The sequence below is a fragment of the Euprymna scolopes genome, chromosome 7 (assembly GCF_053919585.1).
Source record: "Euprymna scolopes isolate OS-2025 chromosome 7, ASM5391958v1, whole genome shotgun sequence".
Lineage (NCBI taxonomy): Eukaryota > Metazoa > Mollusca > Cephalopoda > Sepiida > Sepiolidae > Euprymna > Euprymna scolopes.
In genome coordinates this window covers 41,414,906-41,442,244 of record NC_136488.1, presented here as the reverse complement: position 1 = coordinate 41,442,244, position 27,339 = coordinate 41,414,906, and the positions used below count along the sequence as shown (strand labels likewise).

General features: G+C 27.9%; 1 protein-coding gene across 2 annotated transcripts in view; it reads right to left on the bottom strand.

Annotated features, from left to right (window-relative positions):
• LOC145279691 (homeobox protein dve-1-like) overlaps positions 1-27,339 on the bottom strand; it is a 351,973-nt gene that overhangs the window by 292,075 nt on the left and 32,559 nt on the right. Inside the window, exon 1 of one of the 2 annotated variants that reach the window (XM_080130971.1) lies at positions 19,059-19,209. The exons of the other annotated variant lie outside the window; for it this stretch is intronic. Coding sequence (XP_079987097.1) covers positions 19,059-19,079 — 21 coding nt within the window. The 5' untranslated portion in view covers positions 19,080-19,209. Of the gene's footprint in view, positions 1-19,058; positions 19,210-27,339 lie in introns of those variants that run through there. 2 annotated transcript variants of the gene reach the window in all.

Sequence of the window (27,339 nt, the reverse complement as noted above, 5' to 3'; positions counted from 1 at the left end):
AAAGGTAAAAATCACCATTTTAAAAATCCTATCGAAAAAAATAATTTCAAAAATTAAATCCATCAAAATGCATTTCGGTTTAGCCGTAAACAAATCAGTCATTTTAATCTTTTGTTCATAATTAGTGGGAGGATTGAGCAAATTACTTTGTGACCTTCGAAATTTGAAAAGAATTTGGAAATATTTGTGCTGTTAAAAATAAAAAGTCATTTTTAATAAATCCTCGTGTATTAGAAGATTTAAAGCTTTTGAAACTATTTACATCCAATAATTTTATAAAGATTAAAACATTACCTGAACAAAAGCACTATAAGATTTCGTTAAACTGCAAGCGTATATGAACTCAATTTTTTAATCAAATGTAACTTTAAATTAATCAGACTTCCCTAAGACGTTTGAATGTTATCATGTGAAATTAATAGACGTACCCGACGTTGATAGCGGAGAGATTACATATAATAAAAGAAAAGAATTAAAAATGTATTTCTTTCTTTTAAAACTTCGTTCTACACCTCTTCCTCCAATGAACTCTCATCTCTCTTTTCCGCACTGATCGATTTATCCCCTTCCAATTTCTGTCTTGTTGGAAACTAGTTCAATGTCAAAAAAAAAAATAAAAAAATCTGACAGAGTGGCCTTTGACATAATTTCAGTGTTGTTTTTGAAACCAACTATCAATAAAAAGAAAAAAAAAGAAACAAAAAGAATCCTCCACTCTCGCACGATGTTGAAGTCATAATGAATACGATAATGTGTATCTTGTGTAATCACCGATTTTCATCCACACACAGGGAAAACTACGAATTCCACCCACTTTTTTTTTCTAAAGGATAGATGATCCATAAATTTCAAATCTTGAATTTTATTAATGTTCCTTAAAAGTAAATTGAGACGAGAATTTCTACCCTCGAATCCAAATCAACGATTGTAAGATGGAGAGAGAGGGAGAAGATGAGCAGGCCAGCTGCTGACTTTTTGGTGAATTAAGTAGAACACAAGATTAAATGGATCTCCAATACAAATGTTCGCTTATTGTCAAAAAACACAACAATAGTAGAAGGAGCTTTCACGGGAGAGAGAAAAACTTGTTACACTAATTAGCCATTGTACACAGTTTTTTAGAGTTAAAACACGGTGATAATGCCTTTTGTTTGAATTTGCAACCTGTTATTTAATAAGCTATTAACTCTAACAATGAGGCGAATTTAGTCGTTTAAAAACGTTGACTCTTGTTGCTAAGTAGCATTCAAATTGTTTACGCGTTATCTTGAACAAAAAAGAACAACAAAAATAAAGTCAATCATATTAAGTCGATTAAAGTAGATAAAAACAAGGGAATTATTTCTCTTGCCGTTCACACATTTGTTTCTGCGTTATGCTATTTTTAATGAATGGAAAATCAGCAAATCTAAATATGTCGCATTTTTTTTTTTTTTTAAATGAGGGTTATTGAAAATTTGAATTATTCAAACTACTATTCTCATATTGGTCATCATACTCGCAACGTAACTTCTTTGGGTACATCTATTCGAACTTAGGAGCCCATTCATGTCGAACCGAAACCTGAATGGAATTTCGAACTGAACCACTTATTTAATCTACGAGGATACATTGTTCTCATTCTGTCAACCATGATCAAGTACTACAAGTGTTAATTCATGTTATTCTTAGTTATTATCATCTGTAATAAGAAGTTAACCTTTGACCCCCAGAAAACTGCCATGCAGAGCTAATTATTAATCAAAGCTTTTGATCAGTAAGTCACTGGAACAGTACAAATTTGGGGAGCCTTAAACTTAATCACCACTCAATGTGTAGTATTGCTACTTATTAAAAGAAATATTTTTAATTATTATTTTAATGAAATTAAAATGATTTTAGATTATACAAGAGATTAGAGGTAAACATGTAAACCGTACATCTTTTTTCTCTCATTTTTTTTTTTTAATTCTAAATCAAATTTTGTCCATTTCTTAATTTTATTGAATTTATTGTTTATAAAATCTGGTTTAATTTTATATTAGAGACACAATTGAAAAATACTGGTTTTCTTTGGTTGAGGAGAAAATAAATAGCTTTTGGTTTGTAAACTTTAATTCTAGTCAGATATTACTTTCGAATTGGCAATTTAAAGGCTTCAAAATCACTTTAGACTTTGAGACGAAGAAATAGCCGTCAGGCATTTTTATCTATATAACAAGCAGAATACGAAATGGTGTTTATTGGGTAGCTTTCTGTGTTCGACCGTTATTTTGAAGCCTTTAAACTACTAGCGAGAAAGTAATTTTAAAATTCATGAACAAATTTCGAATATGATCGATATTCTTCGGTTCTTGATCCCAAAGTATTTTCGACCGCGTACCTATTGTAAAATTGAACCTGAAATGTAATGTAAAATATGACTACTAATATAAACAAAAAGAAATGATGAATTTGAAAACTATTTCAACTCACACATGATTGCCACGTGTTGACCTGCCTTGGAACCTTAAAAGATCCTGTCGAGATAATTTGATATGTTCATAGATAAAGAGGATTGAGAAGCCGTTTCAGTGTTGAGAACAACAAAAACACAGCTTTTTAAATTCATGCTAATTTACTTACACAAAACGCCAGTAAATATTTCTACAATCATGTCAACAAAAAGGCGATTACATGAACACTTAAAGTCACGCTTATTACCTCCAGAATACAGAGCTGAAGAATAGGAGTCATGATTACAAAAATTAGTAAGATATCTTGTCAATGAAGACTGAGTATATTATATAATCAGCAAATTTTATAACTATATATGACTTGTAAGTGATAGCATATCAATTTAGGTATTTGAGTTCATAAATATACTAGTTGACCCGACCCAGCATTACCCGGAAGTATCTGACTGCAATCAGAGTAAAACTGAGTTTTTGATAAATCTATATTAGTAGTCATCTACATTTTGATCTTTCCACCAAACGCCAGACTTTGTATCATACATATATTACATATCTCATACATGGCAGCTACCATATGTACATCAAACCTCACATATATCGTATTTAGTGATTACAGATGCAGCCTGTAACCCTGGAATGTCAGATTAGATTTCTATCAGGTCTTCTGCGTCACATTTACTAATAATCTTGAAAAAGGTATGAATCCATATATCCTCCATTCAACTATGGATTAAATAGTAAGGCTAGACTCTCAAGCATCTAATTTAAAAGAAAAGCTCCAAAATAATATCAATCTTTCTCTGCTTATCTGGATCTTGTTTTTAGTGGTTGTGGATTTCTTGCTACTGGATTTAAGCAATGTTGATTTAGGAGAGGTGTAGTCGGAGATTGTACAACTTTTGATCAACTGTAGACAGACTTCCTACACAGGCACCCTAGCAGGGGATATGTAAGGCAAAACTGTCAGGAAGCCTTTAATATAAATCATATATTACACACACACACACATACAAAACTCAAATAACCTTATAACGGGTGTTGTAACCCAACATCCGGTTTACGACTTCCGGTTGGGCATGCATACACAAACAAACCCATAACAACGTAAATATTCACATCGACAATAAAACGTATTGTTTTACTGTGTACGTTTTCAGCGTCCCAATTTTTTTTCCACGTTTAAATTATCCAAACAAACAATTGCTAACAATTTCTGCTTTTTTTTTATATCGTTCATTTCTGCATTGTCTTAATTAGTTTTATTGACCTTATTATTAACATATAAATTAAATATTTGACCCAATGGGTCATAAATATTTGTTTAAAATAAATTTTAAAAAAGTTACATTTTATTTTCATTTTCTATTTAAAAAGCCATTTGTAACATGGGGAGAGTGTTTTTAACTATTCTGCACTTTCAACTAACAATTTCATTTAAAAAAGATATATCAAAATTTGAATTTAACTTTAAGTATTATGGTATCTGTTCAGTGCACATTTACCTATAAGTATGGCAAACCACTTATAATTCAATGGCTTTCATTTTTTTTTCAAAAATAAACAATTATAAACAGAACGACTCATAGAAATCTATCTATATTCTTTTTGCATTTTGATATACTTTTATAGAAATGTTTCCGTTATGTCACAAAAAACTATTTTCTTTACGTCACAAGTGTCACGCTCATACATTAATTCCATAGCTAATATGATATACTGACCCAACGGGTCACGCGTAGTCTAGTATATATATATATATATATATATATATATACTTGCTATACTCCAACTTTATCCAGATAGGATATCTCTCTTTCTCTCTGTAGCAAGTTTGTCCTTATCTGTAACAAAAACAGCAATGTCATTGGCTAATAGACATATTTAACTGAAATAATAGCAGTATTATCACGAACTTTCTGTTACTAAAGCATACATTGGATCGGATATACTTTTTTTCATTAAGTGAATAACACTGATTGTAAAATTCTATTGTTGACTGTCCAGACAGAATCAAATATCGATGTAGCAGATGCAATGCTATTTAGGTCTGATGTCAAGAATCCAACCAACTTTTCTTAATATTTTGGAATCGGTAGAGAACACTTCCTGAAAGTTCAATATTTAAACTTCTCAGCCTGACATTCTCATTTATCATGCAGTGGAATAAACAGTATTCTACATCTCTATAAAGCCACCATTCGCTCATGCATGGAGTATTCTACAGGATGGACGCTGATGAACTTTCTACACTTCTACTCCCTCAATATAAATACCCTTAGCGGCAAAATAATATCTCCTTTACTGTAGAGATCACTAAATGCTGGAAAATGTTCTCCCTGCACCGTACTTACAAACACAAACTTAAATGTAATATGAACAAACATCCTGCTGCCCAACTCCCGACCCAGATTGCTAACATAAATCTGACCCCTATCACAGTAGCCCCTTATGTTTCAGTGGTAACATACCTTATCTGGGGCAGACAAAAAACAGTAGGTAAAATAGGAGATTACACGTAATATAGTATCTCTCTCTCTCACACAAACATACTGCATTTTAAGTTGCCGATCATATACATACAGAAAGAGGCATACTGACATAAGATAAGTTTTTTTGTACCTTTGTTTTAAATGTGCTGCTAAGATAAGTTCTAGTTATTAAAAATGTTTTTGTTTTATTGCTAATTAACCAACATACTTATCTCTGCCTTTGTGATGACACATTACCAGAAATTCCATTTTTCTTTTGATCAGTTTTGTGGAGTTTAAATAAACTTGATATGTTTCTTTATTTAATATTAAAGCAATTTCTTTAATGAAACAAAAACTGATAATGTTGCATGAAACACACAAATATCGAACTAAGATGAGGTAATTCAATAAATACTGCCAACTGGGACATTCGTTTTGCAGCAAGTCGCAATAAAGAAACTAATCCGGTGCATGCAAATTTAATTTTTGACCAATTTGAAATGGTTAAGGCAAAAAAAAAACAGCTCTTCAGCAAGTGTGATAATAACAATTTAAATGACAGCATTTCAAGACACAGATGAAACTTCTTATGATGAATCATTTGAGATGATAGTGACTTTTACAAAACATCATGATTAACACTTATTAATGAATAAACATTTGTAAACATAGATAAGTTTATTGTAGAAGGTTAGTTTGAAAAAAAAAAGTATTGAAAAAGCAGCTCAACTGAAAACTAAAATTTACTGGAACTAATGAAGAACATCATAAGATTTGGTAAGGATTAACAAGGAAAACCTTTAATTAATCTTCGACAAATATTAACAAAAATGTGAAATCGGAGGAAGGATATTTTTGCTAGCTTGAGATGATAGTATCATGATCAAAGAAATTATAATACACTATTCTCCCAAAGGAGGAGGTAATGTCTGGGAGGATTGTCTTATAAACACAGAACAGATACTACATTATCTCCCTAAAGGAAGAACTAATGTCTGAGAGAATGGTATCATGACAGCAGAACACATACTACAACACCCCTATCTCCTGAGTCGAGTATTGAAAGATAGTATAATAATACATTAATAGAATAATATAGTTTTGAAGTCAGATACCAAATCTCCATTAGTAATAGATTTATCATTTACAGCTAATATCTTCATATATAAATGAAAGTCTTTTCTTCTTCAGTTAAACATGAAATGTTTATTCTAACTCGGAAATAAGTCATGTAATTATCGAATAACTGTATTTACACGGTGTTGTTCGGGATCCTTTATTTTCATTTAATCTTTTTGAAGTTTATTTTAAAGTATGCAATATTTTTTTTAATCAAATTTAGTTAATTAAAAAGTATGTGTGTGTGTGTGTGTGTGTGTGTGTGTGTGTGTGTGTGTGTGGAAGGGAATTTGAAAGTTAGATTTAATTATGATTTTTTTTGGTTATTAAATAATGAACTCAACCAAACTTACAATAAAACTGCAGATAATTTTGTTTTCATCTGTATTTATAAAATTATTGGATGCAAATATTTTCCAAAACTTTCAATGTTTTAAATAATTTTAAAGCTAGTTTAAAGGCTTCAAATTTTTTTTCAACTCTTAACAAAAGATTGAAGTACATGATTTGAAATGCATTCTGGTGGATCTAATTTCGTAATTAAATTATTTTTAAATAGAAATGTTTATAAATTTTCATACATTTTGCTTTTATTTTCTACATGTATTCAGATTAAATTGATAGCAAAAAAAAAACAAAAAAAAACAATGCATTTAAATGTTTCATCTTTTCATAAAAATATTCATTTTTGTAAAAGAATTTCTGTCAATTTCTCAAAATCAAGATTTATACCTATTATAAAAAATATAATCTTAAACTAATGTAAATAAAAGTGCAATCGTAAAAATATGAAAAGGTAGAAACTTTTATTTCAGATTACTTTAAATAAAACTACAAATAAATATGAAAATTATGCTAAAATAATTAAGAAGCACAAACACTATTTTTGATACAAACTTCTGGTAAAAGTTATTAAAATCATCTTATAAATAATTTTGTATTGTGCTGTCATATTTTGTAATTATTATTACTATGTATTTTTCGGGTAGGACTTTAATAGAGTTACTCTACTTTTAGTTTCACAAAAAAAAGTGATTTATCAGTAGCCAGGTAGATACTAACTGTCCATGCCCGGCTTTGCCCGGCTGAAAAAATTTGTTAAACAACAAATTTCTTCAGCCAAAATATTTTTATACATCTTTTTAAAGATTAATGTCAATTAAATTAAATTATAACGATATCATTATATTATTAAATTAATAATGTAATCGATTTTATGTAAGTACTCTCTGTGTGTAAACGATTTTATGTAACTACTCGATTTTATGTATACTCTCTGGTTAATGTAAAGTTTTGGTTGTTAAGGAAAAAAATGAAAACAAATTCAGATTTATTTCAAAAACAGATATCAAAAACCTTATATATAGATGTTAATTCTGTAGCTCAACCTTTATGTTCAGTCTGATCCCCTAAAATCTTAGCTATGAGTGGTAATTCTTTTGCTTGTTTGAAAAATAACTATCAATAATTATAAATTATTTTGTTGCTTCTATATATATATATATATATATATATATAGCAACAGAATATGATATAATTATGAAATTTCTTTTGATCAATTGTGTAAGCAGCTGATGCTGTTTAGATTATAAATGGAAATCCCACCAGTATAAAAAAATATCCAAGTTCAAATAAGTATCTTCTGAAAGAAACTAAGCAACTCATATTTTCAGTGTAAAAAACTATGCTGCAAGAAAAAAAAAAGAAAGAACTCGCTAGTAAGAATCAAATATTTGTCAGATGAAATGTTATTTAGGTCTGAAGTCAAGAATCAGATTGTATTTTCTTTATATGTTAGATTATATAAGTCCACATGTATTCCTTTTAATTTATAAATGATTGAATATAGTTTTTGACATTTAAGAACACGATTACTTATTTAAACAAAATTTTTACATATGGCCTTCATCACTGAAAATATAAAAAATATCTAAAAGCTATACTCATATTATTGACACCATTAACATTAATTTTAGCAGTGTATATTTTCAACTCTTTAATGTGTTATTTTATTTGGATTCTTAAATTTATTTCTCATTAGACTTTCGGATTAACAAGTAAATTTAAAAATCAAAATATGTTTTCTCCCTTGACTTTTATAGATGTGAAGAAGCTATAAATTATATAAAAACATTTGATCTGAACAAAGTTTATTTATTTGTAGATTGTTAATCCTCAATCTTCATAGTTGTTTCCGATGTTTCGGCCAACTATTCCTCTGGCCAGAGGATAATAGTCCGCACATGAATAAATAAATATGCAAATTACTCATCTCAAAGGATTTCAATAATAAAATAATGAACAAAGTTGATTTCATATAAGATTTTCCAGTTATTGTTCTCTCTTTCTTTCTCACATAAAGATTTACTCTTTAATAAATATATATATATATATATATATATATATATATATATATATATATATATATATATATATATATGTTATCAAAGAATAAATCTTTAACAAAGCAAAACCTATCAAGATAATAAAAGCTCAACACTATTAAGAGGAGCAAACAATAATATTAAATGAAATATGAGGAATAAAATTTATATATAAATTTATTATATAATCAGAACAATAAGGAAAAGTTAAGGGGGAAAATTAAAAAAAAACTCATGACATTTCGAAGAAGAGGAGAAGGGCCAGAATTATACAAAATGCAAATATAGAAAAAAATTGACAATGACATTTAGATATGAAATTAGAATGAAGGAATAGGATATGTAAGTAGGAATTAAAAATAGGTACAATATGTAAGGTTGGTTGGTTATTTTTGTTTTACGGCATATCAACCTTTTTCAGGTTATTCAATGCCGAATCTAGTGATTTTGAGGAACGATTTTTTAATGAAGTATATTTGTTTTTTAAGTTGGATTCTATTTAAGCCATAGTTGGGACCCTAACAGGTACTACCACTCCGGGTCAGAGTGGACATGGGAGCAACGGCAATTAAAGCGTGGCTCCACACTCCCCAAGGCCCGCAAGCTGGGGCCTCACCATCGGATATAGTTTTAGGTTATATCCAGGACCGTTGTATAAAGGGTTCTTTTTAAATTTTTTTATAAAGGCCAATTTTTTTAAGATATGAGAGTATGGTGTGGGGATTGTTTTTATCAAATAACCAACCCATTTGTATACCTTGCCAAACACCACTCACAATCAAACACATATTAATTGAATGTACTGATTTTGTAACAGTAAGAAATCGATTCTACAAAGAAAACAATATTAAAGAGTTATTTGATAAAAACAATATGTAAGGGTAAATGGAAAGAGTGGTATATATGTAGGTAGGAGTAATATATATATATATATATATATATATATATGTATATATATATATATATATATATATGTATATATATATATATATATATATGTATATATATATATATATATATATATGTATATATATATATATATATATATATATGTATATATATATATATATATATATATATATATATAGAGAGAGAGAGAGAGAGAGAGAGAGAGAGAGAGAGAAAGAGAGAGACCACTATGAAATAATGAGGGTAATTAAAGAAAAGCCAATAATAATAAAAGAAGAAAAAATACAGAAGCTAGAAAAAAGGTGGAAAAAGAAGGGAGGGAGATAGAAACCGTAAATAGGGGATACAGAAATACACATATAAACAGATAAAAATAAAACGTTCTGAAAGTGAAGAAAACGTGATTACTATTACCTACATATATACTGTCCTTCCGATTGACCCTTATATGTTGTACCTATTGTTAATTACTATTTACCACATTATTCAATTCCTTCATTCTCGTTTCATATCAAAATCATATTAGGTCAGTTTTTTGGGTTTTTTTTTTGTATATTTGCATTTTGTATAATTCTGGTCCTTCTCTTCTGATGAATAGCATTTAGCTTCGAAACACCATGGCCTAAAAAGTTTTTTCTTTCTTAATTTTATCCCTTAACTTTTCCTTATTGTTTTGATGATATAATAAAGTTATATATAGTTTTTATTCTTTATCTTTCATTCAAATGCGTGTGGGGGGCATAGGAAAGATTATAAATATTACAATGGCTCATAAAATATTAGTTTGATGTATTACAATAATGAAAAGGTGTATAAAAAGATCCGACTTGAAATTGGTTTTCAATAAAGCAAATTAATATGAAAGGAAATTTGGAGGTTGAAAGATAAGATAAAGACAGGTCTACAAAAGGAGAAAGAATTAATTTTTACAAACTTTTAAATGTTCAATTCTTATGTGTTCTTGGGTATCTTATTTTAATCAGTAAAATTATGTTGAAGAAGTAGGGAAAATTATGCACACATATCCAAACTCAATATAAAAAAAATAAATTTATTTCTTAGATACAGAATAGCTTTATATAAAGATTAAGTTAACTATTATTATTTAAAAAAAACAAAAAAAAAAAAAATTATTTTCCAAGTGAGATGAGATTTTTTTTTGTATTATCTGAATAAGAATTTTTTTACATGAGAATTTTAGGATTTCTAAAACCGTCATTTTCGTAATCTGTTTAAATTTCACTCTTCAAATAAGACTTCACATTTTATTATTTGACTCATTCATGGACAAAAACTGTTAATAAGGTCATTGAACTGTATTTCTATCAAGTAATTAATAGTTTTACTAGTCGTCTCGTTGACTATCCAAATATTTCATTTTTAAAACTTTCAATAATTAAATAATGTTCATACATTTCAAATTAATAATTTGTCTTCTTTTTTTTACTAAGTAACCACTAATCAAGTCTAAAAGCTACCCAATGATAGGAGTTGATGAAAGGGATGGATTGTCAGTTGAATGATAAAGAATATTATGAAAGGATTGAAAATGAACTAAATTTGATTACTTGATGAGGACGGTTTATTACAAAATTATAAACTTTCAATAAATTAAAAATTCAAAACACAATAAACTGAATATTACATTTATATTGTTTTCAACATTTTAAAATAAGTGAATTTTCAACTTATTTCTAATATTTTTAATGAGAAATGTTTAAAAAATGCAAGCGATTTCTGTGATTGTAATGGAATTACATTTATTAATTATATACATAAAACATATTTTAAAGTCAAAATCCTTTGAAAATTATTTAATTAGTGATGTTGAATGAAACCAACTAAAACTATTTCAGGTTAAATTCCATATAAAATAAGAATTTAAAATTTATGTTTTAACCATCAAAGAATCAATAACGTATTCATTTTTTAGCACATACATACGTAACCTAAAACTAGAACTGTGATGATCCAGAATTAATATTCTTAAAACTTTTAATAAAAATATTTTTCTAAAACAAAGCTTAGAAAACCGATAAGAGTTTTTTTTTATTTTTATTTTTTTTATTAAATTATTTTTAGGAATAAAATAATAAAACGCAAGTTTTTTTGTTTTTTTGTTTTCCATGTTCAAAGAAAAATATCAAATACATAAATTTAAAAATATAAAAATTCAATAAATAATTTTATTTTTTATTATCAATATATTTATAACAGTAAAATGTTTTATTATCAATATATTTATAACAGTAAAATGATAACGTTGTTTGTTTTTTCATCAAGTAATTCTACATTACAGAAATACAAATTATACCATAGCTTATCACACATAAATATAATACATGAAAGAAAAAGAGGAATTAAAAATTCTGATTTGTTCACATGGTAGAAAGACAAAAAAAAACAAACAAACTGGATAACATGTCTAAGCATTTTTATTTCTTTGGGTTACTTTTAATTAGTCACAGCAGTATTTTCAAGGGGGATGGATAGGAAGAAGTACCAAAAGTAATTTTCCAACTTCCACCAACACATTCGTATGAATTACAGATGAAATTGTAAGCTATTAGTAGTTTTGATATTTAGATACTGCATGAAAATGGACAGAAGCTGCTGTAGAACAGCCACATATGAAGACACACAAAGTGATCTAGTACTCCATGAAGGAAATGCCGGCTAAAATAGGAGGCTTTCATTGAAGACAACCCTAAACCATACTTACATAAAAGTACATTTAGGTTGAACAAAAAGATTATTTAAACAATTTAGATAAATCCAAACTTCGATTTGCATCAGAAACTCTACTGCTATTAATCAGACTGGAAAAAAACTTCCACAAGATGAGCAAGTTTAATTCTTACTGCTTTTTCAATGTTAGAATGTATAAAGATAATTAGTATTTACCGTAAAAAGTGTTTCATTCTAAACACGAAGTTTATTCTCAATATAAATAAAACTTTGTGATCACTTGTGTATACTCCTCATATTAATGTGACCTTGAATTATTTTTATTTACAATTAATCGAATATTTAGTAAAATTTTAAAACTGCAATAGTGTAAACTAAAATGAAATTTTAATAACCTATTCCAAAAATAATTACAAAATTAAATCCACACATTTGGGTTTCTAAATAGACAAGTTAGCCGCTTTAATCTTTTAATAGTTGGAACACAAAAGAATAAATAGTTCAATTTTTTTCAATTTGAAAGAAATTTGGAAGCATTTAAACTGTCAAATAAAAAGCAATTTTTAGCTTTAAAATTCTTGGCAAATTTCATGTATTAAAAGATTAAAAAGTTTTAATTTTAAAGAGATTAAAACAACATTACCTTAACAACAATTAGTTTTTGTTTTATAATAATGTTATTCAATTAATAATTTACTGACCCAAATATGCCATAAGAATTAAATAATGAAATTTTAACTGTCAAAATCTTCCTCTTTTTTAATTTGGGTAAAAAAAAGTACATTTACAATAAAACAAAAAACAAACAAAAAAAGTGAAAGTAAAATGGCTCCCGGGCAACACTAAATAGGCACATCAAGTACAAAATAAAAACATTTTTTTAAACAATCACTGAATTAGCAAAATCTAAAAGATCACATATTTGTAACTGTATTTTTTTATGAACATCGTTTCTAATCTCTAAACCAAAATTGAATTTAAAATAGAATCCAAAATTGATATTCTTACAACTTTTATTAAAAGTCTTATTGAACTTAAATTAACAGTTTTGTGCATAATTTCAACATTATTTAAAAAAAAAAAATAACTAGAAACACAGATAAGCTGGAGGAAGAAGATTTAAATTTGGAAGAATTTAATTTAAAATTGATTATAAAAAGAATAATTGGTTGTTTCTTTCATTTATTTCAAAGTCTACATAAAATTTATTCTGAAAGAAAAAAAATGAGAATGTTTTGAAATCTGAAAAGCTGAGGATGAAACAGAATGGAAATAATGGAATTTAAGCAAAAATATTCAAGGATTTTGAAAAATATGAACACATTTAAGTTTTTTGTTTATTTTTTTTTCTTATGAATGATAACTAAAGAATTAAAAAATGATTATCTTATAATTGAAATAAAAATATTTCTAAACTAAAGAATATGTTAAAGAATTACTTTCATGAGCTAGATAAAATAATAGATAAAATGATGCTACTGGTATTTGTGAGATTACATAGCTTATACTTTTACAGCATTCTATTCCTATAATCACCAGCTCTGAATAAAATAACAATGAATCAATCAAACTAAATATTATTTTGTCATTAAATAACTCAAAAATGATTGAATCTAATAAAATTATTTTTTTTAATACTGACAATTGCAAACTTTCAGCTTATTTTATTTCTAAATGTTCATCTAATAACTTAAGATCAAATAATTATGACAATGATCAAAAAATGCATTTTTATTAAATTTATGAAAGCTTTTCAAATTTAATTCTAAGCAAAGGATGTTTGCAAGAAATTACAATTCAAAAATAAAACTGTATCATGTAAATTATGTATGAACCTAGGTCAATTCAATATTTATTGTAATCAAAATGTGTATGAGTGGTCTGTTCAAGCTGAAAAGTTGATCCATTCCAAAATTTAAAATATAGTGTATACTTTAGATATGTCAAATATATTATATAAAATATGACTGGCATATCTGTCCCAGGACGAGTTCATAATACTGGGACATTCATGAACCTTTTAATCAGAGTAAAGGTTCAGAACCCTACATACTTCAATGCAATTTTCTTAATACTGCTATGACAAAAATTAAAAGAAAATAGAAGAAACTCAACTAAATTTTTGATCAATGTTAGTTCTGTGATGTTAAAGTCACCATTTGGATGGACTGAAATTTGTTTAAATTTTCAGACATAATCTTTTGTAATATAACTAGTTTAAATCTCATTAAAATAAGAAGTAAAAAAATCTTGAGGATCCTTTATATATAATTTTGAAACTTATGCACGCACACACACATACACACACACACTAAAAAAGAGTTGTGTCCAAGAGGGTAACTCATCGAGCTTCTCTTCAATTGTTTGAATCAGGAGAAGTGAGTTTGGAAAACCGATTGAATATAAAAAATGTAAAAACATAAAAATCTAAAATTAGTGTTTTTCTGTTTTCTATATATCCCTTCTATATCCAGCTATGGGTTCAATAAGATTACTACTTGTGTCTATATTCCCCTTTTTTATAATGGACAATCTTTTTATTATTTTTTATATTTATTATTTTCGACTGTTAATAAACATAAAGATAAATAGAGAAGGGATGTCTGATCTAAGAGCAAAGGGTCAAACAACATACAGTGAGAGAGGGTGAAAGTAATAAATAGGAAACAATAGGTTACTTGATGAGTTATCGACAAACTACAGTTTAGAATAATTAACATGAAAGATTTTATTCAAGCATAACTCAATCTCAAAACTGACAACTATTTCAGCATATAGTTTGTGTGATTAAAATATATAGGAAAGATGTCTTAGTAAACAAACATCAATTAAGTCAGCTTTAGATTGATAAATGCAAAATTTCAGATTAGGAAGAAAAAAAAATTGGAATTTTGTCCCAACTTCCATCGACCATCCATTGTTTCAGGGGCATAAATTAGATAAAGGGGAGGTAAGTTGTTACTTTTGGATCCCGTGTCAGTGAGAAATATGAGCAAGTCCAGAGGGATCAAAAGATTCTGACAGGCTTGCCAGTCTCATTTCAATGATCTCATCAATAAGGGAGAAAAAGAGAGAATACTTTACCGATAATAGTGAGCAATCATCGACAGATGAAAGAGATCAACAGTGGACAAGGTAAGAAGAAGAGTCATAGCAAAAACTCCATAGGGATTAGTCAGATATTGATTTAGGATCAAACAAGATGAAGACAAGACTTGCAAATACAAACATTTTCCTCCTTTCCGATGGGCAAGAGAAGATTTCAGAGATTTGACAAGAAAGACAAATAAAAAAACAAAGAACATTGAATAAAGATTTTCCAGGTAACAAAAATAGGAAATAGATAATATGAAAAACAATAGAGAAATCTATTTGTTGTATCTTTATTAAGATGGACAGTAAAGTCTTAAAGAAAAAGAAAATACATGTCAGATTAGAAAGAGATTAAAAGCAAAAACAAGTGATGTGAACACCGTATTGGGACAAGTTCTTCTTTTCTATATAATAAAATGATTGAATAACTGATTATCTAAAGAAAGAAAAAGTGGAGAAAAAAGTTCTTCATCTCGGAGTCATTTAATCCCATCTGATGAATTTGACCATTTTTTTTTTTTAAATATAATGCTACAATTGGTGATCAGCAGATGAGTTAGATAATCAATTATCTGTCACGAAAAATAACTACAAATAAGGTCAAAATAAATTCAGTATAAAAACAATAGAATTATACAAGACATAGAAAAAAGTTCCAAACACCCACATTCCCACAGAGCATGTTCTTTTTTTTATTTTACTTCCATTCACTCGAAAGAAAATATATTGCTACTGAGAAATAAGGGATTACTATGAATTAGGGGCCAGATTTACAGAGATACCATAAGTGGGGAGTTGTGCAGCAAGATGTTTATTTACATTACATTTAAATCCCTGCATGTTGTAACCATTGTCGAAACAAAGAACAGCCTCTAAGTCGAAGATACGATGCAGATTTACAAATACTAGAAATTAACTAACATTTTTCTTAAAAGTTAGATATTCTGGACATTTTCAATTCTTATGTATAACTCTAACATAAACACACACGCATACACAATTGATGTTATAAAAAAAAAAATCACTGTTATAAAATCCCATAAAAATAACCTAAAAAAAAATATTAACAAAAATTTAAATAAAAATGATAAAAAAGTAAGACATTTAGACAGTGATACATAATATTTACTCTTCTATTTTATCTTTCTTTCTTTCTTTTTTTTTGATAAAATAGATATTAATTCCATATGAATATTTCGATGCATATTAAAAGTAGAAATCAATGCTTTCAAATATTAAGAAGTATCTCATAAGACTAGAGATAAATAAAAAAAAAAAAAACTGAACATTTTATTAAAAGAAAATTAATGATTGATTTGTAAATGGCTATATTTCAGGAATAGAATGTTTTAAAAATATCTTAATCAAACAGAAAATGATTACAGTGAAGTAAACAGTTAAATTGAAGCAAAAAGAGATATTGTGAAATAAAAGAAAATACAATCAAATCAATTTGTATATAAAAATGTTAAGAAACATCATCCAAAATATTTGCCTCTAATCAGAACAAAACCGATGGGAATTCATTATAGAATTTAGAAAACATTTCAACTCAACATAAATTTCAGAAGATTAATTTTACTTTATAGAATTTTCAGAAAGAAAATTTTCAATGGTTTAGTCGGAAAAGTCTGGTCAATAATGGCTTGCATACATTTTGAAATATAAACAAGTTTCTACATCATCATAAATAGCCAAAAGAGAAGAAAGAAAAAAAACTTTTTAAAATATAGACTTTAGAAGTTATCCAATTAAATTGATCAAAATCTGAAAAGAACGCTGAAGATATAAATGAACATTTAAAAGAAGTAAAAGAAGAAAAGAAAATGGAGAAAAAAACATCGACAGAAATCTGTGTAGAAGAATGGAAATACAACTTGAGATTTTGAAATAATTGTCCTTTCATAGAAACGAACTGATTTTATAGTGCAGATTTATGAGAAAGACGGATATCCTGCTAATGGAATACTTATTCCAAGTTACCATTAAGGAAATAGAGAAGAATTGAATATTTGAAAAACAGGCATTGAACAAGTTTCAAAATTTTTAGATATTGATAAAATTTAAAAAATAAAAATGTAAAAGGCAATAAAACCAGTGATAGGGGTGGTGGTGATGGGGGCTTATAAGAGGGAAGTAAGGTTTTGTTTGAAAACTGTTGTTAAGGAAATAGGAAGAGGGTAGTGGTGTATCTTTTATGTCAGAAGGGAAGGGGGATATTATTGTACTGCTTTCATTTATCTTAATTATCTTGGATTGTTAAAAAATGGGAAAATACTCCAAGATTAAAATAGGAAGATGCTATTATAGAACCCCCCTCCTTCCATTTAGTTACAATAATCACAATGCCATTCAGATTTATTGGTGTAATGTTTTATATCAGAATTATTGGATACTTTTTTAAAAATGGATTTTTATAATGAACAAACAAATCTACGTGGACACAGACAAGTTACAAAAGATAACATTGCATCCAATTTTTCAATTTTTTTTTTAAAGAATGTTTTCAAACACAAAAATAGATATTAGAAATAAAATAATTGACAAAATTTTATTTCCTAATAAAAGGTTAACAAATTTTTTCCTGTAAAAATTTAAGTAAACAAGACATTGGCATTTTGATAGAATTAATTTGATGAAGAAAGCAATGGTTAAATATTTTATCAATACAATCTTTTAAGTAAAAGTTTGTCAATAAACACGATTTCAAAAGAAAAATACGAAATTTTAGATCAGAACAAGTTGAACAAAAATTTGAATACATCTTTTCTTTTTCTTAATTGAAAAAAAAAATGTTTTTATTTAAACTTATGATTTTTTTTTTTAGTTTAATGAGAAACTAAATCTTCAACAGCAAAACATATTTATAAAGTATACATTTTTAAATAATTAGTTTTCAACTCGAGAAAAATGTCTTTTCCATTAATTTTTTTAATCACTTCATGCAAATTAGAAAATTAATTCAATTCATAATGTTCTGTTTTCTCAGAAGGAAAAAAATGCTTATTTTAATTTTAGGCAGGAAACGTTTAAAGTGGGTGGATTATGAGACGTGGGAAATAGAAACAAAAATATAAACGGACTCAGCTGGAGTGGAAAAGGATTAATATATATATATATATATATATATATATATATATATATATATATATATATATTTCGATAAAATATAGGAATTAACTAATTACTCACACACACACACTCTCTCTCTCTCTCTCTCTCTCTCTCTCTCACTCACTCACCCACTGGGGCGTACACATAAAACTACCCACCCAGCTTAAAGAAAGAATAAATCTACATCTCTTTCTGAATAATTTTTCATCAAGATGACCAGCAATGAAAATAGTAAAATCTATCGTGTAAATGATTTTGTGTGAATATATGCATGTAAGTGTTTTATATGCAAAATTAACCCGGAATTAAATAACCTGGTGAGATTTATAATCAAAATACGATTTCATTTGTGCATTCCATCAACATATTATGAAGCTCTACTTATATATTGAGCACTATGAAATACTGCAAAATTCACTAAAATCATATTTTAATCGTGTGTGTGTGTGTGTGTGTGTGTGTGTGTGACTACCTAATAAATACTAATGCAGAAATCTTGAAGAAAAAAAGTTTTGAATTGTGGTCAGTTCGATCAAAGAGTTTTAAAGTTTTAGTATTAGTCCTTATCTCATTCATCCCAAGTTGCAATTCAAACCCATCCATGCATTGTTTAACTGTTTTCAATAACAAAATCGTTTTTTGGAAGAGAACACACACACACACACACACACACACACACACACACACACACACACACACACAATCATGATGAAATGCATATGATTATAACTTTGTAATTATGATTCAAAATAAAGGATGAGTTTTCTGGGGAAAAAAAGAAAACATTAAAAAAAAACAAATAGAAACAATGAGACGCTATTCTGAATAAAAAAAATCATACTCACAGCAAAATAATAAGGATACATGCATGTATGTTTGTATCAATGAGATTCAGTTATTTGTTGTCAGTTGAGCTACCATACCTGTACAGCTGCTGTGAAGTTACCACATTTAGTATTGAGGAGCCGACATGAGCAGAGAGAGAAAGAAAGAGAGAGAGGAGGTGGTTGGGATAAGGAGGAGGAGAAGAAGAAGGGGAAGGAATTTCTGTGGTTGGTTGTTTTAAACTCATCATAGCAATCAAAGTAAGAACTATTCTCTCACTCTCTTTCTCTCTCTCTCTCTCTCTCTCTCTCTCTCTCTCTCTCTCCCTTTCTCTTTCTCCAGCCGAACAAAGTTCTTTGTCACAACTAAAATTAACTTGTAAGAAGAATCTAAAATGAACACATATATAATTATATTATTATAACTATCTGTACATACCCGGCGTTGTGCAGGAGTCTTTTTACTTTCATTTTTGTTTCTCTTTTCTTTTTAATTTTTTTAACCACCAAATTATTATTTTTTTTTATTTAAGATTTTGAAAGTTAAGTTTAATTATGATGATGTTGCTTGATTATTAAATTATTAATTGAACCAAATTGTTATAAAATTGTAACAAATTTTATGGTAATGTTTTAATCTCTATTTATAAAACTTCTAAAACTTTCAATATTCTAATACAGCAATTTTATAACCAGCTTAATAAACTTTCTAATCGACAGTTTGAATGTTTCTAACTTCATTTCAAAGAATCACAAGTAATTCATTCCTCTTTTTTTTTTTAACTATAAAAAAGAAATTAAAAAGTTTGGCTTGATTATAAAGAAACTTGAATGCATTCTGATGGATTTTATTTTGCAATTATGTTTTTTTAATATTGCTTTTTTTATTTTTTAAAAATTTGATTAGATAAATGTAAACAATAAAAAAAATAATGCTTGAAAAAGTCGAAAACACACACGCGAAGTTGTTTTATATTTTTTTTAAATATAAAAATATTATTACACATTGGATACCAAAAATCATAATTTTGCTGAGTAAACACTTGTTATGCAATTTAGTAGGGGGAGAAGAGGGGGGACACAATATAGCAGGAAAGATGTATTTTTACTTGAATGATTACACCTCATCTATTTAATTTATATTCCGTTGATGACAGGGTCGAATTAAGTTTGGAGTTACAAGGTAAGGATCCACGATATTTGACTTTCAGCCAGAAATTAATTTCTAACTGAGAATGTAATGGCATCATAAAAATTTTCTAAATTTTACACGGTCACAAATAAATGAATCTCTGATGAACATTTTTTCACGGCATTATTTTTTTGACTGTAACACTATTGTATGACTGAACAAAAATGTTTTCAACTTGCAACAAATCAAAGTTCAAAACGGCTGCTGAAAGAAGAAAAACACGGACAGAAAAAAGGTCACCATTTAGTGGCACCAGAGATTAACCACTACTCATCAATGCAAAGCACACTTCAATAAAAAAATATTTTGTTGATTTTTTTGTAGGGGTGGGAGTGATCAGATTTTAACTATGAATTTTATTTTGAATAAAGGAAAATACATATTTACAAAATATAATCATTTTTATTTCAGCCACAAAAATAGAAGCAATTTTTGTGAGAAAAGGTAATCAGCTGATTCATAGAAATGACCACAAAATTGTTATTTAATTACTTTGGTCAGGATTAATACAAAGAGTTTGGGATTTTTTTGTCTTCAATACTATTATTGAAAGCAAATAATCATTGCAAGGAACTGTTTACTTGGGAAAATGTTTGTAAGACATTTTTGAATAATGAAACAACCAAATATTCGGTTAACAATTTAACTTTTAAAGTAAATCTGGTTAGAGTAGATAGAAATTATCTAACAGTTTTAAAAATGCCTTTTTTTCACAGAAATCTAAAAAAAAAAAAGATATGATAAAGCAAATGAAAATAGAAAGGAACAAACTTTTCAAAAACTTATTATCCCATTCTACTATGTGTATCTCTTGTTAATGAAACTTGAACGTGCTAATTCATCAATATACCAACTTCTGTTTCATTGCATGGTCTGCTAATGCTTCAATTGAAATAGCATTTTAATCACTAAAATACTCACAGATTGAAATGTCATATCTTAAAAAAAATATTCAAAATAAATATTTGAAAAAATTAATTGAATAATTTCTAAAATGCTTTTCAATACACGCAGTTTCAGTAATGTTATGAATATTTTTTTTTCAAATTGTTAAATATGTTGCCATAAAACATACAATGACGAGTAGGAAAAGAAGATAAAAATTATTTTCTAATTTACTAGCTTTACCTATTGGCATTTCCTGGGATGCAGTCAACTCCGTTTATAATTTTTATTTATTGAAACATTTTTAGACAACTGTTATATTCTTCAATTTAAAACGTGAGTTAATTGCCTTTTCAATGTTTATTTTTAGGGGATTATTTAAAAATATTTTATATCAGCAGTAGTTTGGGCCGAATATTTAAAATTAAATTGTACCCAAGTTCACTAAATTGTAGCTAAGTTCACTAAATTGTAGCTAAGTTAACTATATATTGTCAATCATATGGTACAACGATAATAAATGAAAATTGGTCTTGTCAGATATAAAGTTTGATTTATGAGCTGAAAAACTATTTGGATTAAACTTTGAACATTTGGTAAGATGACTTGATATGTTAGGTAATAAAAGAAGAAAAAATTATTAGTGTAGGAGTAATAATAGCCAAAAGAAATTATTCCTGTACTAATATATTCTACAATATTTTGGGATGATAACTGCTTATATTGACTTAACTTACTGAAGAAGTGAGCTAATAAGACAAAACGTAAAAACGACATCAAGGGCATTAAGTGATATTGGTGACAGCACGAGCACTTTTACTACAAGATAATCATTGTACAATTTAGATATGCAAATATCTTCAACTTTAGAAACAATACTTTATGAACACTTCAGATTTAAATGAATAACGATTAAATATTCAAAATAGAATGCATACAATTTTTGAAAAATGTTTTTTAAAAAATTCTTTTTACAAATACCTTTAATATGGTAACAGTTTGGAAATATTAATTTAATTTTTTTAATATTTTTTTTCAAAATATATTTTCCTAAAGTACAACATGAACGACCTTTGAAAGGGAAATTTAAAAAAAAAGCTCAACATTTATAAATGTATGCAAATAAAAATGAGTGCATAAGAACGAAAAATTAATTTTAAATTTAGGTTGCTTAAGTTTAAAGATGCAGCAAAATAAAACATTTACTGTTAATCTTACATTATTTTATATATTACAAAAATATATGGTAAAACTTGTCAAAATCACTCTGTTTTGTAGTAGTTTTAAAAATGAAATGGAACTTTAAATTTCGTTCTGTTTTAATCTTTTCTTTTCTCAAATTGATCTGGTCTCACATTTTACTTAAAAAATGCTTGATAAACAATATAATTTTCCAGTAAAGAAGTTTAGATTTCTCAAATGTCCTCTTCCTCTCATTCATACCGAAGCAGCACCCCCCCTCTCCCGTTGGTAACACAATGAACACATAGTTTGCACAACAGTACATTCCACTTTTCTCCCTAAAAGAACACGATGTTTAGCACTTCGGACATATGACCGTTCTAGGCAATACACCATGTTCTATTAGAAACCTCCTACTTAAATCTTCTGTGAATGTGATCTGGCTGTCTCACTAAAGATTTATCTGCAAAAGGTGTTTATTCTGAAAGCTGTTCTTAACATGGAGAGGTTGGAGGTGTTTATTCCGAAAGTCGTTCTTAACATGGGGAGGTTGTGGGTGTTTATCCCAAAAGCCGTTCTTAACATGGAGAGGTTGGGGGTAATACCCCTGAAAAGCAACTCTTTACAGACAAGCTTTCACTGAGAAAATCAGGCCACAGTGACCAACTCTTCTTAATCCCAAAAGTTTATTATTGTATAAAAACTCTTATATTTGCAAATTGTACATGTATCGGCGATCGTGCTATACATTTTTGTAAAAAATTTTTTATTCATTTTATTGATTATTTTTTATTTTGTTGCCGCATGCACAGTTTTAAAAAAATAACTAAAATGGAACGAAATTTACGTTTCCATTCCATTTTTAAGACAACCACAAAAGAGAGCACTTTCGACAAGTGTTACCAAATATATGAATATTTAAAATAAGTTATTATTAATTTCAAACTTCTTTTAATATTGTGATTTTAGAGAAAGGATTATGAATAAATTGTTGAAAATTGCTTTAAGATTTGCTAAGTTATTTTCACATGATATTCATAAAACATTTACCTTTGCTTATAAATACATTAACAACTATTAATGTCACAGCTTTATAATCTAGACAGCTTAAATATTTTTTCTATATGTTGGTAACTAGTAAATATGAGGATACAGCTTATATAAATTTCATTCATATAGACATGCTTCATGCCCATGTGAGCATTGTTTGACGATTGCATGGACATAAAACTGCCATTTATGGACAGACATTTTATAACCCCATATCTACACTGATCAAATTTGCAGAAATAAACAAATTATATATATAAGTTCAAATGTATTAAACCAATAGTTTCAAAAACGCTTAATACATGTGAAGAGCTATTATAAGTGAAATTATATGAACATCAGAAGAACATTGCAGATCAATTTACGTTTTGACGATATTAATCGTCTCCTCAGGGGGTTCAAGACTGACTTAAATTTTAAGTCAGTCTTGAAACCCCTGAGGAGACGATTAATATCGTTGGAACATAGATTAATCCACATTGGATTTTTCTGATAGTTATATAATTTCCCTTTATATATATATATATATATATATATATATATATATATATATATAAAATGTGTGTGTGCGTATTTATGTAGGGAGATAGGTTATTGACTTTACAGCTTACTCATAGATCTGCACATTACACCAGGTTTCTATTCAATTTAAATAAGAACTAAGTAACAACATAAGCAACATTTGGCGAGTGCCTCTTTAGGACATAAACCAAATATAATGTTGGCATCTGTGAGAGAGTTGTAACTTTAACCTCTGTTCTAGATTTTTGTAATTTATAACATCAAGCAATATAAAATAATGCTTTAATACCATTTCATTGGTTTTGAAAAAATTATATATATTTGTAGCTAGCTATTTTCTCCAGTGTAGCTAAACATAAGAAATCCAATCCTAAAAGCATTTCTATATTTCTATTTTACACATCTGTATTACAATTGAATGCGAGTTAAATATATATATATACTTAATTCTCCAAACAGTTTTGCACTACTTTTACATCTCATTAAGATTTAAATCAAGATATAATAATACTAAACCTTATGTCTAGAATCCTTATCACAATTTTGTTGTAAGAAATTGAAATCAGGGAATTTTGCTTGATTGGTGTTTTATGATTATGAATTAAATTCCATACAAATCTGAAATGTTCAAATTTTCAAAAAAAAGAAAACTCTGCCTATTTCCTCCTGAAATCCCTTTACAATACTGAAATGTGTGAAATATTTATTAATTAGTGTCTTACATCTATTGTTTAAATTTCACGAAAATCGGAAGTATCTGAATACTCCCACTTCTGCTTTTGCCCCCTTTGCACAAAACTAAATTGAACTAAATATAGCCCACATTACCTATTTTTATGCCTATCAGCTGCATGTTTTTCTAAAATTCATAATTATCGATTAATTAGTTTAAGTTTCGTGCATACAAGTATATAAATATAACTAACCTTATAGTAATGATACATACCTTTATTTCCATACATATCTATATTACATAAAGATATGTGTGTAAACAAGGGAATAATACAAAGGTAATTTATTTTCAGTACTGTTATATTATGTGTGAACAGTTCTTTTATCTTTGCGAATTTTCTAACTTCCCACCCCTATAGAATAATAACCAGTTTATTTAACAAAGCCAAAATACAGTGCGATACATTGTATGCGCCTGAGTATATGTGTACATGTTATGTATTTCGTAATAAAATATATTTGCCAAAATAAGTAAAGAAATTGAAAAAATAACTTTCAAGATTAAGAAGTTTTTTTGGTGAGTGAAGTGAGATTTCACTCCTCTTGTATAGCCTTAAGATGAAATGTAAAAATATATTGGCATCTCACACAGATATAATACCTATTTTAAGAAAAGAATTTGATAATTTTCTATTTTTTCTTGTCTACATGCTTGATTAAGAAGAGCCAAGGTATATTTACATTTTATTCTGACACAGTTTGGGATAACAACATCGAGCAAATAAAACAAATATGACCTTACTTCCGGCAGAAAAAAAATAATCCTTTAAAAAATAATTCAATTGTATTTATTTCAACATTAATCAATGTAGTTTAAGAAAGATGACATATGTCGGATAAATAAGTATATTGTGGACATGAAAAGTCGTTTCTAACATTGCATGAAGACAATGATGTGTCAGGCCATATAAAAGGATCAAAAATCATTAATACACATTTACTAGCATTTATTTTTATTGAACCTAATAATATACAAGTTGTAATATAGATATTGAAAAAATTTTTTTTTGTTTATTGTAAGTCTGCTTTTCAAGACAGAGAGGGGGTAATGTAAATAGCAATTAACTGCTCAAAGCATTACTTGATTTATTGATAGGAACTGGCTATATATATATATATATATATATATATATATATATATATATATATATATATATATATATTAGCAGGGAAACCAGACGTTGCTCGGGATTGAATGATGATCAAAAATATTTCACACTCCCATATTTTTATTATCATCAAAATCAATAAAATTTCAATCAAATCAATTGATTGCCTGCTCTAGTTGGGGATCCATCGAGATGCACCAGAAGAAAGCTTCGCATGCCTCTCCACAGTGACAGTCTACAATATGCTATAATCAACATTGCACTGTAGAAACCTTACTGTTGATTTTATCAAGTTATTTTTTATATATAACAGCTTGTATTATAGTTTAAAATGCAAAAGTCAAACATCATGCTTCAATTGTGTTCTAAACAGAAACATTCATTTTGAACGCACTCCTGTCATATCAAAGAACCTACTATTGGTTTTATACGACTGGTCTTACTGCTTGTGCAGTGATAAAAGGTCTCCAATGCACTTGTGATCTTAGGCTGTATAAGGTGTAAACTATGGTCAAAATCGCCTGCTTCTTCTTCCATCAAATTTTTTTGATTAAGATACAAAATCTATCTAAGAATACTGCCAGACATATAAAGTAAAATTGTATGACATTTTATAAAGCTCAGCTTAACTGTTTCGGAGTTCATAGGGAACTCTCTCACACAAAGTTCCTTTTATTTTATAGTAAAGATATAGATAATGATATATGCTTAATATTACAAAATATATACCCAAACAAAATAGGTCAGATGACAGGGTTTCAGACTGAAGATCTAATTTTCAATTGATGGTTTTGGCATCCATATCTTTAAAAAGTATATTTAAAAACAAAATCTTAATATTTGTAGGAAAAAAACCCAAACAAGCCGACTTACTTTAAGCAAAGTAAAGAACACTACCAGGGGCAAATAAGTACAACTAGTATATAAAAATATTCACATTAGTTCTTGTATAACCCGGGATCGAGCACTTTAATGTGGTTTTTCAATTAACTTGTAATACATAATGGTACTCATGCACTTATTGATCCGTGCTGAAATAATAACATCATTATTTAAAAAGCCATTCTTAACACGGGGAGGAGAGGGTGTTTTGTACCTATTCTGTACAATTACAATTGAATAAAAAAAACATATAAAACTTTAATTAAACTTGGAAATACGATTTAAAAAATAGCGCAGATCAGTAAGTGCATTAGCACCTACATAATATATACAGACACACTATATCTATTATATACGAGGGGCATTCCGAAAATAATGCCTCCTATTTATTTATTCCACTTAAATGGATCATTGTTATGATGATTGAACTTATGCATTCATTATTTAAAAATTTCACCTCTCCCTTACAGATATTAGCGATGCAGAGATGCATCTGGCAACAGTGCATTAAGAATGGTGGAAAAATAAATTCTGGAGCATAAAATGTCGCTCGTTGTAATGATATCACTTTTGTCTTCATAGGTGTTCAACTTTTTGAATCAAAAATAAGAGGTTTTACTTTTGGAACAACATTCATATGTATCTCTGTATATTGGTGTTTGCATGTGTGTGTGTGTGTGCGCGCGCACACACACACATGCAAACACCAATATTTAATCCTCTACCCTAAAGCTGTTTATTTCTTTTA